We start from the raw sequence: 15,476 nt of genomic DNA on the forward strand, positions 1-15,476 counted from the left end.
AACAAAAATAAAACAGAGCATTGAACATTTACAAATCTTGAGTTTGGAGGCATGAAAGAAGGAGGAAGATGATACTCATCTTTATTGCCTTTTCCTTTTTCAGGAAATGTGAATTTTACTGTGAGCGCAGAAGCACTATCTTATGCAGAGTCATGTGGGACTGAGGTGCCTAGAATCCCTGAATATGGAAAGAAAGACACAATCATTAAGCTCCTGTTAGTTGAAGTAAGTAAGCCTGCCCATTTGACAGGTCACGCTGAGTCACAAAAAAATAGGTAACACAGTTGGGATTTCAACTTTTACGTAAGAAGACTGAAATAATATATGATCAATAATATCCATAATAATAAAATAATAATATACTTGGGTTATATAATAATTATTATGGATATTTCAGAATAATATTCTCTTTTATCTACCTACCTACCTATCTATCATCTATTTCTCTTTTTTTTTTTTTTGAGACAGAGTCTCACTTTGTTGTCCAGGCTAGAGTGAGTGCCGTGGCATCAGCCTAGCTCACAGCAACCTCAAACTCCTGGGCTCAGGCAATCCTGCTGCCTCTGGGACTACAGGCATGCACCACCATGCCCAGCTAATTTTTTCTATATATATATTAGTTGGCCAATTAATTTCTTCCTATTTTATAGTAGAGACAGGGTCTCACTCTTGCTCAAGCTGGTTTCGAACTCCTGACCTCAAGCAATCTGCCCGCCTCAGCCTACCAGAGTGCTAGGATTACAGGCGTGAGCCACCGCACCTGGCATCTATTTCTCTTGAAGTATTTTCTTAATTATCCCTTTACTTTCTTATGCACCAACCTGTCCCCCTCATATCACTTATACTTACAGAGTTTGTTTATGTAATGCAGTTCAAATTCCTCCCTTCACTATCTGGAAGTCTGTGGTTCCCCTATCAATACATGTTTCCTGATAGTCGTCCATTCTCACCTCTAACTTCCCTTTCTTTTACTTAAAGCCTGAAGGAATAAAGAAGGAAGTGACATTCAACTCCCTGCTTTGTCCATCAGGTAAGAGTCAACCTTCCTAATTTTAAAAATATTGTCTAAAGTTTATATAACATTTGAAGTGCAAAGAACCTTTATATATTATTTTTATACTTTCCCTATGAGGTAAGGCCTGAAGTACCATGAACACATTTGACAGAAGAGAAAAATGGTTCGTAGAGAGGCCAAGAAATTTGATCGGGAGAAAACCCTTAGCCCATGCATTCCGAGTCTTGATCTCTTGCAGCACTTATGTAAACACCAAAATGTCTTCCTGAATAGTGTGTGGTGTGGGCATAGGCAGAAAGTGACTGGAGTCAAAATGAATGTTGCCAAAGGGGCTATTTCCTTGAATTATTACCAATATAACATATGGATGGCTGAATTCAGGCCACTCCGACACTGAGTTTTGCATAGACAGTGTCATTTGGTAACAGGACCATGCTATTTCCCAAAGAAAGAATTGTGGTCTTTACCATTATTATCATATTAATAATTGGTGCTAATCCGGTACCTAATGCACTATCAGTCATTTGAAAAGGCACTGAAAAAACTCACAGTAAAAAGTATAACTTTATCTTGCTGAAGAATTTTCTAGTCTAAGCAGAAACATTTATAGTAATTAGTACACTAAGAAATGCCCTAACACAATGTGTTCTCATCCCAAACCAATGTCAAATCAAGCTCGTACATATGTTCGTTGCCTTTCTCTGTCTATCCACTAATGTCTTTTTCTATGCTTTTTATGTTGTCAAGACTTAATGTATAAAATGTGTTCTAAAAATATTATTTTCTGGTTTTTAGCTTTATTTCTACATTTACGTGCATGTAGTGCTTACCACCTGATCCTTTTATATGACTTCTCCTCCATTTCTGAGTTATTTATTTTGATTTATCTCTTCGGTATCACTGCCAGTCATCAAGCAATTTTATTAAAATTTATTTTAATTACCCATGTAATTATACGAAAATAAATTCTCCATTAATAAAACAAAACATTGACTCTGTAGGTCATATTAGGTAGTATAGACATTTTAACAATGTTGATTCTGCCGACCTATGAGCATGGTATATTCTTCCTACTGTTTACGTCCTCTGCTATTTCCTTCTTCAGTGTTTCATAGTTCTCCCTATAGAGGTCTTTTACCTCCTTAGTTAAATATATTCTAAGGTACTTTATTTTCTTTGTTGCTATTTTGAAGAGAATTGAGTCATTGATTTGGTTCTCACTTTTACTGTTGTTGGCGTATATGAATGCCTCTGATTTCTGTGTATTGATTTTGTATCCTGAGACTTTACCAAATTCATTTATCAGATCAAGGAGTCTCTTGGTTGAATCCTTGGGGTTTTCTAGGTATAATATCATGTCATCAGGGAACAGTGAGAGTTTGATCTCTTCTGCTCCCATTTGGACGCCCTTAATTCCGCTCTCTTGTCTGATTGCTATAGTGAGGACTTCCAGCACTATCTTGAAAAGAAGTGGAGATAGTGGGAAACCTTGTCTGCTTCCAGTTCTCAGTGGGAATGCTTTCAATTTTTCCCCATTCAGTATGATATTGGCCATGGGTTTGTCATATATGGCTTGTATCATTTTTAGGTAAGCCCCGTCTATGCCTATTTTGTTGAGTGTTCTTATCATAAAAGGGTGTTGAATTTTGTCAAATGCTTTCTCTGCATCTATTGAGAGGATCTATAGTCTTTGTTTTTGCTTCTGTTTATATGGTGAATTACATTTATAGATTTGCATATGTTGAACCATCCCTGCATCCCTGGGATGAAGCCCACTTGGTTGTGATGAATTATTTTCTTGACAAGCACCTGGATTCCATTGGCTAGGATTTTGTTGAGAATTTTTGCATCTATATTCATAAGGGATATTGGTCTGTAGTTTTCTTTTTTTTTTGCATCCTTTCCTGGTTTTGGTATCAGGGTTATGTTTGCTTCATAAAATGTATTGGGGAGAATTCCATCCTTCTCGATGTTGTGGAATAATTTCTGCAGGATAAGCACCAGTTCTTCTTTGTAGGTGTGGTAAAATTCAGGTGTGAAACCATCTCGTCCAGGACTTTTCTTTTTAGGAAGGTTTTTTTATTGCTGTTTCAATTGCAGTACTTGATATTGGTCTGTTCTGGAATTCTATTTCTTCCTGGTTGAGCCTAGGGAGGCTGTGTATTTCTAATAAATTGTCCATTTCCTCCACATTTTCCAGTTTGTGTGCATAGAGGTTTTTGTTGTATTCATATATTATATCTTGTATCTCTGTGGCATCAGTTGTAATTCCTCCTTTATTGTTCCTGAGGGAGCTTATTAGAGATTTTGCTTTTCTGCTTTTCATTAGTCTAGCCAAAGGCATGTCAATTTTGTTTATTTTTTCAAAGAACCAACTTTTTGTTTTATTAATCTTCCGTGTAGTTTCCTTGTTGTCAATTTCGTTTAGTTCTGATTTGATCTTAATGATTTCACTTCTTCTGCTGGGTTTGGGGTTGGGCTGTTCTTCTTTTTCCAGCTCTTTGAGACAATTCGTTAGGTTGTCTATTTGTGATCTTTTCAACTTTTGGATATAGGCATTTATGGAAATAAACGTTCCTCTCAGGACTGCTTTAGCTGTGTCCCACAGGTTTTGGTAACTTGTGTCACTTTTGTCATTTAGTTCAAAGAATCTTTTGATTTCCATCTTGATTTCCTCATTTATGAAGTGATCATTCAGCAGAAGTTTGTTTAGTTTCCATGACTTTGTGTAGAAATGAGGACTCCTGTTAGGATTGATTTCTGCATTTATTCCATTGTGGTCTGAAAAGATACATTGTATAATTTCTATTTTTTTAAATTGTTTGAGACATGCTTTGTGTCCTAGGATATGGTCAATCTTAGAGAATGACCCATGAGCTGATGAGAAGAATGTATATTCAGTGGTTTTGGGGTAGAATGTCCTGTAAATGTCAGTCAGGCCCATTTGTTCTAGGGTTCTGTTTAAGTCCATTATTTCTTTATTGATTTTCTGTTTGGAGGATCTGTCCTGTGCTGTCAGTCGGGTGTTAAAGTCTCCAACTATTATGGTGTTGTTGTTTATGCATTTGTTTAGATCAAGTAGAGTTTGATTTATGAATCTGGACGCACCAAGGTTGGGTGCATATATATTTAGAATTGTTATGTCTTCTTGTTGAACTCTACCCTTCACCATTATATAGTGACCTTCTTTGTCTTTTATTACTTTTGTTGATTTAAAGACTAAGTTATCTGTAATCAGCACCACCACGCCAGCTTTCTTTTGGCTTCCATTTGCTTGAAATATTGTTCTCCACCCCTTTACCTTTAGTCTAATTGCATCCTTGCAGGTTAGGTGTGTTCCCTGAAGGCAGCAGATACTTGGCTTGCGTTTTTTTTTATCCATTCGGACAGCCTATGTCTCTTGAGTGGGGAGTTCAAGCCATTCACATTTATTGAGATAATTGATAGGTGGGGCAGATTTCTGTTCATTGTGTTGGGTTGAACTTTGTTGCTTTGGGATCAACACCTAAGTGGAAATATAGGAATAACATTTATCGGGTGTCAGGAGGGGAGAGGAGGGGATGGGTGTATACAACCACAACGAGTAAGATGTGCAACGTTTGGGGGGATGGGCATGCTTTAAGCTCTTACTTGAGGGGGGAGGGGGGCATGGGCAATATAAGTAACCTTAACATTTGTACCCCTATAATATGCTAAAATAAAAAACAAACAAATAAATAAATAAATAATAAAAATAAATTAAAAAATAAAACAAAACAGAACGTCATATTAAAGGCTGATATCACTCCCTCATAATATTTTTCAATAACTTAATGATCATCCCTTGGCCTTTAGAAAATAGATATGTAGACGTGTGTTTGTGTATATTACATAAATTGTATTACACAAATTATATAACTTTCTATAACTCTTTGTTTTTACTCAGCAATCTGTCTTGGAGATATATCTATGTTAAATTATGGATCAAATCATTACTTTCAATTGCTTTTAATTCTGTAATGTGAATATATCACAGTTCTGCTTGGTCTTTTAACGTTCCCATACTGGTTTTTCCACCTATTTGTTAATAAGAAATTAATTAATTAGTGATAATAATAGCCTCCTGTGTATATATGCAAGTGTACCTAGGGTAGATGCCAAAATGTGAAATTCCTAAGTCAGAGGTGGTATGCATATATATGCAAAGTATTTTTGTTTGCTTTTTGGTTGTTTATTTAATTATAATGCAAATTGACAATTTATAATTGTATACCCTTATGGCATACAAAGTGATATTATGATTTATGAATACAATGTGAAATAATTAATAAAGCTAATTAGCATATCTATAATCTCAAATACTTATTTTTTGTAGTAAGAATATTTGAAATTTATTCTTTAAGCAAGTTTGAAATATACAATAAATTATTAACTATGTTTACCATACTGTGCAGTGAATCTGGGGGGGGGAAAACACTTATTCCTTTTCTCTGAGACTTTGTATCCTTTGAACATCATCTCCCTGTCTGCCCACCCACATTCTCAGTAAGCCTCATTCTACTCTCTCCTTTTATGAGTTTGACTGTCTTAGCTTCCACAGACAAGTGAAAACATGCAAAATTTGTAGTTCTATAACTGGCTTAAATCATTTAACATAATGTCCTCCAGGATCATTCATGTTGTCACAGGTAACTGAATGTCCTTCTTTTTGTTGTTTTTGTTGCTGTTGGAGACAGTCTCACTCTGTTGCCCTGGCTAGAGTGCAGTGGCATGCTCATAGTTCACTCACAACCTCAAACTCCTCAACTGATCCTCCTGTCTCAGCCTCCTGAGTAGGTGGGACTACAGGCTGGCACCATCATGCCCAGCTAATTTTTTTCTATTTTTAGTATAGTAAGTAAGCCTCACTCTTGCTGAGGCTGGTCTTGAACTCCTGACCTCAAGCAATCCTACCACCTCAGCCTCCCACAGTGCTAAGATTACAACTGTGAGCCACCTTGCCTGGCCAAATGGCCTTCCTTTTTAAGGCTGAGTGTATATATACCACATTTTCTTTATTTGTCTGTTGATGGACACATGATTCCATTATCAATAGTGCTACAATGAAGATGGGAGCACAGACATCACTTTAACATATTGATTTTAAATATTTTAAATAAATACCCAGAGGTGAGATTGCCAAATCATGTAGTAATTCTATTTTTAGTTTTTTAAGGAACCTCTATATAGTTTTCCATAATGACTATACTAATTGACATTCCCACCAACAGTGTGCAAAGGTGCCCTTTTCTCCAGATCTTTGCAAATACTTGCTGTCTTTTGTCTTTTTGATAATAGCCATTCTGACAGGTGTGAGGTGATTATCTCGTTGTGGCTTTAATTTCTATTTTCCTAATGATAACTGATGTTGAGCATTTTTAATATATCTGTTGACCATTTGTATATCTTCTTTTGAGAAATCTCTTTTTAGTTCCCTTGACCATTTTTTTTATTTTGGCATATTATGGGGGTACAAATTGTAAGGTTTCAAAAAAATGCCCTTTTTCCCCCTCCCCCCACAAGTCTGAGTTTCCAGCATGACCATCCTCCAGATGGTACACATCTCACTCATTATGTATGTATATACCCATCCCCCCCACCTACCCAATACCCTATTTCTGTAGTACCTATGTGTCCACTTGCTGCTCAGTTAATACCAGTTTGCTGGTGAGTATATGTGGTGCTTGTTTTTCCATTATTGGGATACTTCACTTAGTAGTATGGGTTCCAGCTCTAACCAGGAAAATATGAGATGTGCTATATCACCGTTGTTTCTTAGAGCTGAATAGTACTCCATGGTATACATATACCACATTTTATTAATCCATTCTTGGATTGATGGTCACCTGCACTCGAATGTTTATAGCAGCACAATTCATAATTGCAAAGCTGTGGAAACAGCCTTGACCATTTTTAATTGGGTTATTTGTTCCTTGATGTTGCATTGCTTGAGTTCCTGATATATTTTGGATATTAACACTTTATCAAAGCTTATATTTTAGTATTTCATACATTTTAAGTTGAATTTTATATGTGATATTATATAAGAGGACAATTTTATTCTTCTGTATGTGGATATTCAGTTTCCCTAACACCATTTATTGAAGAGACTATCCTTTTCCCATTGTGTTTTCTTAGCAATGTTGAAAATCAATTTCTCATACATGCAGGGATTCATTTCTGGGCTCTCTATTCTGTTCTATTCGTCAATATATTTATATTTATGCCAGTATGATGTGGTCTTAATTACTATAGCTTTGTAATATATCTTAATCTTAATTACTATAGCTTTGAAATCTGGTAGAGTGATGTCTACAGGTTTCTTGTTTTCATAATGATTGCTTTGGCTATCCAGGATTTTTTGTCATTCCATATGAATTTTAAGATTGCTTTTTTCTAACTCTGTGAAAAATGAAATTGGAGTTTTGACAGGAAGTACATTGAATCTGCAGATTGCTTTGGTTAGTAGGCACATTTTAACAATATTAATTCTTCTAATCCATCAACACTGGATATTTCTCCATTTATTTGTGCCTTCTTCAATTTCTTTCATCAGTGTTTTATTGCTTCAATGTACATTTCACCTCCTTGATTAAACTTATTTCTACATATTTTTTTCATAGCTATCGGGAATGGGATTGTTCTCTTGATTTTTTTCCAATAGTTTGTTGTTAGCATATAGAAACCCTACTGATTTTTATGTCCTGCAACTTTACTGTATTCATTTATTAGTTCTAACAGTTTTTCAGTAAAGTCTTCAGGATTTTCTATGTATGAGATCATGTCATCACCAAAAGTGAAAATTTTACTTCTTTCTTTCCAATTTGGATGCTTTCTATTTATTTATTTTTTCTTATCTGATTTCTCTTCCTGGTACTTTCAGTACTACTTTGAGAAGAAATGGCTAGAATGGGCATCCTTGTTTTATTCCAGATCTTAGAGGAAAGGCTTTTAATTTTTCACTGTTGAGTACATTGTTTCCTATAGGCTTTACATCTATGGCCTTTATTGTGTTGAGGAACATTCTTCTTTCTGTACCTAATTTGGTGAGAGTTTTTACCATAAAAGAATCTTAAATTTTGCCAAGTGCTTCTTCTCTATCCAATGAGGTGATCATATGATTTTTGCCCTTCATTCTGTTATTGTGATAGATGCTGATTTGCATATGTTGAACAATTCTAGCATCCCAGGAAGAAATTTCCCTGTCATCATAGTGAATGATCATTTTAATGTGCTGTTGAATTGGATTTTCTACTATTTTTTTTTAAGAAATGGGATTTCACTATGTTCCCTACATTGGACTCAAATTCCTAGGCTCAAGTGATCTTACCAACTGAGCCTCTCAAGTAATTGGAAATAAAGGCATGTGCCACTGTGCCTGGATGGTTTGCCATTATAGTATTCTATTGAGAATTTTTGTATCTATATTCATCAAGGATAGTGGCCTGTAATTTTCTTTTCTTGTAATGTCTTTGTCTGGCATTGGTATCAGGGTAATGCTGGCTACATAAGTTGAGTTTGGTAGTATTGCTTCCTCTTCAATTTGTTGGCAGAGTTTGAGAAAAATTGGTATTAGTTCTTCTTGAAATGTTTGGTAGTATTCAGCAGTGATGCCATCAGATATTGGGCTTTTTTTATAGGAAAATTTATTGCTGATTCAATCTCTTTATTCATTATTGATCTGTTCGGATTTTCTAATTATTCATGATTCAGTCTAGTAGTCTGTAATGGTCTAGGAATCTGTCACTTTCTTCTAGATTATCCAATTTGCTAGAGTATAATTGTTCATAATAGTTTTTATCTGATAATAGTTTTTCTTATTATGAGATAATTGTGATCCTTTCTATTTCTGTCGTCTCAGTGGTAATGTCTCCTCTCTCATTTCTGATTTTATTTATTTGAGGCGTCACTTTTTTTACTTGTCTAAAAAAATGTTTTTCAATTTTATCTTTTCAAAAAAGCAACTCTTAATTTTATTAGTCTTTTATATTATTTTTATAGTTTCTATTTGATTTATTTCTGCTGTGATCTATTATTTCCTTCCTTGTGTTAATTTTGGGCTCAGTTTGTTCTTCTTTTTCTAGTTTTCTGGAGAGTAATGTTAAGTTGTTTATTTGATATTTTTCTTCTTTTTTCATGTAGGTGTTTATTACTATAAAGTTTCCTTTTAGAACTGTTTTTGCTGTGTTTCATAAGTTTTGGTATGTTGTGTTTCTGTTTTCATTAGTCTTAAGATATTTTTTAATTTCTTCATTGGCCCACTGGTTGTTCAGAAGTATGTTACTTAATTTCCATGTATTTGTGAATTTTCCCTAATTCCTCCTGTTATCAGTTTCTAGTTTTACACCATTGTGGTCAGAAAAGAGACTTGATATTATTTCAATCCTCTTAAATTTGCTAAGACTTATTGTCTGGCCTAACATATGTTCTGTCCTGGAGCATGTTTCTTGTGTGCTTGAGAAGAATGTATACTATGTTTCTGCTGGGATGAAATGTTCTGCATATGTCTATTAGGTCCATTTGATGTATTTTTTTCTTTTTTTTATAGGTCATTTAAAGGATTTTAAGATCCATTTGCTCTAAAGTATTGTTCAAGTCCAGTGGCTCCTTATTAAATTGCTGTATGGATGATCTGTGCATTTTTGAAAGTGGGGCATTGAAGGTCCCTGCTATTATCACATTACAGTCTCTTCCTTCATACCCTTTAATATTTGTTTAATATATTTAGGTGCTCTAATGTTGGGTGCATATATATTTACAATTATTATATCTCTTGATAACTTGACATCTTTATTATTATATAATGTTCTTTATCTTTAAAGTTTTTATTTAAAATATATTTTGTATAAGTATAGCTACCCTTGCTTGTTGTGGGTTTCCATTTGCATGCAGTATCTTTTTCCTTTCCTCCACTTTCAGTCTATGTGAGTCCTTAAAAATTGGGTGAGCATTTTTTAAGGAGCATATTGTTGGATATTCCTTTTTGTTACTCCAGTCATTCTATGTCTTTTTATTGGTGAATTTAACCTACTTATATTCAAGGTAATTATTAATAGGATAGAATTTACTACTGCCATTTTGTCAGTGTTTCTGGTTTTTTGCAGATATTTTATTTCTTTATTTCTCTCTTGCTGTCTTCCTTTGTGGTTAGATGGCTTTCTATAGTAGTATGCAAAACTTTGTTTTTTGGTGTTTTTTTTTTTTTTTTTTGCTTTGATTTGTGCTTCTACTAAAGATTTTTGCTTTGTGAGTTACCATGAGGCTTACCTAGAACATCTCATACTTATGACAGTCTATTTCAAGCTGATAACAACTTTGCAAACTTTTACTCCCCCGTACACATTTTATGTTTTTGGTGTCAGAATTTGCATCATTTAGTTACATGTATATTGACTATTTTAATTATAGTTGTTGTTCATAGTTTTGACTTTTAACCCTCATACTAGGGATAAAATTGGTTTACACATCTTCATTACATATATAACATATTCTTAATATGGTTTTGTATTACTTATATCATTAGGTGTTGTGCTTTTGTACTTTTTATGTTACTAATTAGCAGGCTTTGGTTTCAGCTTAATGAACTCTCTTCCTGTAATGCCTGTAAGGCAGGCCTAGTGATGATGAACTCTCTCACCTTTTGTTTCTCTGGGAAGTTTCTATTTCTCCTTCATTTCAAAAACACAGCTTTCCTGGATAAAGTATTACTGATTGGCAGGGATTCCTCTTTCCCTCAGTGCTTTGACTATATCACTTCCTCCTGGCCTGCAAGGTTTCTGCTGAAAATCTGCTGATGGTCATATTAGAATTACTGTGTATGTGATGTGTTGTCTCTCTCTGGTCTCAGAATTTTTTTCTTTATCTGTGATTTTTGATAGTTTGATTACTATATGTCTTGGCAAACTCTTCTTTGGGTTGAATTTGACTGGGGGACACTATGCTTCCTGTATCTATATGTTGGCATCTATCCCCAGATTAGGGAAGTTTGCAACCATTATTGCTTTAAATATGCTTTCGATTTTTCTCTCTTCTTCTCCTTCTGGAACTCTTTTGATGCAACCGTTTGGTCTCTTGATGATATTTCCATAGGTTTTCTTCATTCTTTTTCATTATTTTTAATTTTTGCTCCTCTGATTGAATAATTTCAAATATTCTGTCTTTGAGCTCACTGATGCTTTCCTCTGCTTGATCAAGTATGCTGTTGAAGCTTTCTATGGAATTTTGTAGTTTAGTCACTGTATACTTCATTACTAGAATTTCTATTTGGTTTATTTTTAGCTTTTTCTATTTTCATGTCAAACTTCTCATTTTGTTAGGGTATTGTTTTCCAAATTTTATTTAATTTTGTATTTATATATTTTTGTAGTTCACTGAACTTCTTTTAGAGGATTGTTCTGAATTCTTTGTCAGTGATTTCATAAATCTCCATTTCTATAAAGTCAATTTTCGTCAGTTTCTTTTGGCAGTGTCATGATTCTCTGATGCTTCATAATCCTTGTTTCCTTGAATTGTTGTCTACACATTTGAGGAGACAACCACCTCTTCTGACCTTTATAGGTATTCTTTGGCAGAGATGAACATTTGCTATTTAGTCTAGCTTGTAATTTTGGAAGGGCTATCTGGTGACAACCTCAAGCAGGTAGATCTTATCATGGGTTCTCTAGTTAAGTGGGCCACTACCTTTTTTGTGATGACGGGTGGTGCCACTGGCTATGTTTGCCATCTGGTGGGATCACTTATTTGGCTTTACTATCAGATAGAGCTTCTGTCTGGGTACTGGCCAGTCAGAAGATTTATTGCCTGGCTGGATGATTCAGGTTCCAAGTAGTAATCAGGGCCCTACAGGCTGGGATCTATGATTCTGTGCAGTTGCTGCTTGGGGATGGACAGGACCAAAGACTATGTCCTTAGAAATTCATGATTGAGAATTTTCCCTCTATGTGAGTGGAACCATAGGGTGAGGCTTTGACTGAACTGAGCTGCTGCTTATCCTCTCAGTCCAAGCAGCCCTAGCCCCTACATCTCTACAAAATGTGTGGATGTGGGTATCTCCCTGCCTGGGCAAAGTCACTGGGTGGGCCTTTTGGCTAAGCTGAGCCACATTTTAGACAACTGGGTCAAGCAGGTCTGTCCCCTATATGTCTCTGAAATGTACAGAGGCCTGTGTCTCCTACCTGGGCAGGGACATTGAGATGGGTTCTGAGGCTGAGCTTGGAGACTGGCCATCTAGAATCCCAATCCTGGTTGAACATAATATCATGCTTCTGAAAGTGACCAGCTCAGCTTTGCAGGTGGACTATACAGTTGGCTGGTATCTCCGAATGGGTGCCATAGTTGGCAGAAACACAGAGTTACCACCAAGATTCACATGCATGTCATTGTGACCTCTTTATCCTTTCTTTGTTTCCACTTGACCCCAGCTGGTCTAGCCAAGCCATTCCTCCCAGTGTTCCCCATGAGGTAAGACTACCTCTGGCTTCCTGAAAAGTGTTTCAGAAGGCTTGGGAAGCTATATTACTCCCTCTGGTTCTCTTTTACTCCTGTAGAAATCATGGGCCCTGGAGAATCCTCTCCATCTGGCATTGTGCTAATTTAAGGGAAAGAATGAAATGGCATGATCAAATTGAGACCATTCTTCTTACTCTTCCCATTTGGTTTTCATCCAGTTCCGTGAACTACACAGGTGTCCCAGACTACTTTCCAAAAGATGGGTTTTCAAAAAGATGTTCTGATCTGTAGATGGTTGATGGTTGAATTTTCTGTGAAGAGAAGAGAAGCCTGAGACTTCCTATTCCACTATTTTGCTCTATTCTGAGTTTTAGAAGAACTAAAAAAATTCCCCCTTTTTACTAACTAAATACCTTTATACTTCCACCATACATTCACCATCACCATCACTATCAATGTTTTAATTTTGGGAAAAATGTAGATGAAAAAAAATGTTTTGCTATTGTTTTAGTTCATATTTCCCTAATCATAAGTGTTGGGAATAAGGATGAGCTAAGTTTTGCACATTTATGAATTGCCTTCATAGACTTTCACCATTCTCATTTTGAGTAATTTTTCTTTTTCTGACTTACTTGTAGTAGGACACTGATTCTTTATCTATTAATTATGCTGCAGATAGTTTCTTTCACTTTTTCATTTGTCTTTTAACATTCTTTTTAGCATCTGTTTTCTTACAAATGTTTTAATATTAATTTTATGAGAAAAAGAAGATAAATACTATACTTTTCTCATTTTCATCTTCGTATAATTCACCAAGATTAAAATGATGGTAAACATATGTTCATCAGTAGCAATTATTTTATTTTCAATGACTCAAAATATTTATTTCACTTCTTCATTTGTCCTTTGTCTTTGCTTAAGGCATCTGTATTTTTTATAAAAGGTTTAGTTAATTTTATCAAGGATTCAGTATGAAAATAAATACTACAATTCTATCATTTTCATCTTCAAATAATTCACCAGATTAAAATGGCAATAAATGTATGTTTGTCATGTTATTTTAGTTTCAATGAGTCAAATACTATTCTTGTTCACCACTTCACCCTTATTTTCTAGTTCTTTCAAAAATACTGTCTTTATGGCTGGTAAAATTTGACTAAAGAAAGGACATAGCATCATTGTAAGAATCTGGACCTTTGGAGAAATTTTTCCTTTGTGTGTGTGTGTGTATATATATATATATACACACACACATACTTACAGGGCATTGTCGGGGGGGGGGGTTGGTTCTCCATACAACTGTTGAATGAAGAGGTTAAGGTGGGCACTAAATGGATAATTTTGTAATAACTATCATGTGTTAGCCATCAGATGACTAACAGATGAAATGGAATGACAATATACCCAACTCTTAGCAGTTTGTTATCTTATTTTGGAATTAATTCTACATATAAGGGAAAAGATAGTTGGAAAAGAAATTTTGAAAAGTTCGGTAGCCCATTTTTAAGATATTAAAAAACTTCTATTAAAAGGAGGGACATTGGGGGGAGGGGGGAAATGGGCATTTATTGAAACCTTAAAATCTGTACCCCCATAATATGCCAAAATAAAAAAAAATTAAAAAAAAAATTAAAAAAAAATAAATAAAAGGAGGGACAACTTTTTAGGATAACTTTAGATGTAAGGAATAGTCCTATCTTCTAAGTCATAGAGCTCTTCAGAAAGATAAAATGCAGAAATAATATTCATATGGCTGATTTCTTTCTCTAGGTGCTGAGGTAACTGAAGAATTATCCCTGAAACTGCCACCAAATATTGTAGAAGGATCTGCCCGAGCCTCTGTCTCAGTTGTGGGTGAGTCTCTAGCCCCTAGTGGATTTGGCATTAATAGCTTCTATTATAATTATTTCCATACATATTTACTAAAATAACAACTATAACTTTAGCTTCTTTTTCTTCCTTATTTGGGCTTGTTTATTGTTTCCAATCACATCTCTGTCCCTGGAAGTCTCACCCTTCCTAAAATTCCTCATTTTTTTAGCTTGACTAGTTATTTATTCTTAATGATTCTGGTAGATTATAATCTCTAAACTTTATGACTTCCCATCTCTCCCATTCTCCAGGAGACATATTAGGCTCTGCTATGCAAAACACACAAAATCTCCTCCAGATGCCCTATGGCTGTGGAGAACAGAATATGGCCCTCTTTGCTCCCAACATCTATGTTCTGGATTATCTAAATGAAACACAGCAGCTGACTCCAGATATCGAGTCCAAGGCCATTGGTTATCTCAACACTGGTAAGTGACTGAACCAGTGAGTGGAAACTTCACATTGTTATTTCTACTGGATTTCTCAAGAGGCTTCAGTTACTTATCAATAGTATAATACATTAGCTTATCATTATGATAGCTACTATGATAAGAGTACTATAGTACTTAATTTCATGGAAACTATCCACTCTCCAACCTCCAATAAAATGTTTAAGGCTTGGAACTTTATAATATATAACAACAAATTTAAGAAAGGTCACAAGAAAAGCCAACATATTTTAGTATTTTCTCTGGCCTCAGCATGAACATTAATCTGTCATGTTGTTTCATGAACCTTCCACTCCAGGTTATCAGAGACAGTTGAACTACAAGCACCATGATGGCTCCTACAGCACCTTTGGGGAGCAACATGGCAGGAGCCAGGGCAACACCTGGTAAGGAAAGAATAATTTTTTGAGCTATTTGTGTGCCAGCTCCTTCACATATATTATCACTATTATATAAACAGCAACCCTAACCAACATGCATTATTAGACCTATAGTTGGTTATACTTGATAAATACACCAAGATTAGCAAGGTAACATCAGAAAACCTGATATCCAAATGCATATGTGTTAGACTTATTCCCAAAATTGATCTTGTTAATAGTATACCAAAGCATTCTTTCCAAAATAGCTACTCTTTCTAAAATAGCTCTCATAACCATGAGTTTTTTAAATGA

At 35.1% G+C, this 15,476-nt stretch overlaps 1 protein-coding gene across 1 annotated transcript in view; it reads left to right on the forward strand.

The window, feature by feature from the left end:
- Window positions 1-15,476, forward strand: part of LOC105878288 (alpha-2-macroglobulin-like) — a 57,496-nt gene that overhangs the window by 27,934 nt on the left and 14,086 nt on the right. The window contains exons 21-25 of the mRNA XM_020287644.2: window positions 104-225; window positions 979-1,030; window positions 14,252-14,335; window positions 14,605-14,781; window positions 15,101-15,188. Of these exons, the coding sequence (XP_020143233.2) occupies window positions 104-225; window positions 979-1,030; window positions 14,252-14,335; window positions 14,605-14,781; window positions 15,101-15,188 (523 nt within the window). The remainder of the gene's footprint in view (window positions 1-103; window positions 226-978; window positions 1,031-14,251; window positions 14,336-14,604; window positions 14,782-15,100; window positions 15,189-15,476) is intronic.

Source organism: Microcebus murinus, chromosome 10, assembly GCF_040939455.1.
Source record: "Microcebus murinus isolate Inina chromosome 10, M.murinus_Inina_mat1.0, whole genome shotgun sequence".
Classification (NCBI taxonomy): domain Eukaryota; kingdom Metazoa; phylum Chordata; class Mammalia; order Primates; family Cheirogaleidae; genus Microcebus; species Microcebus murinus.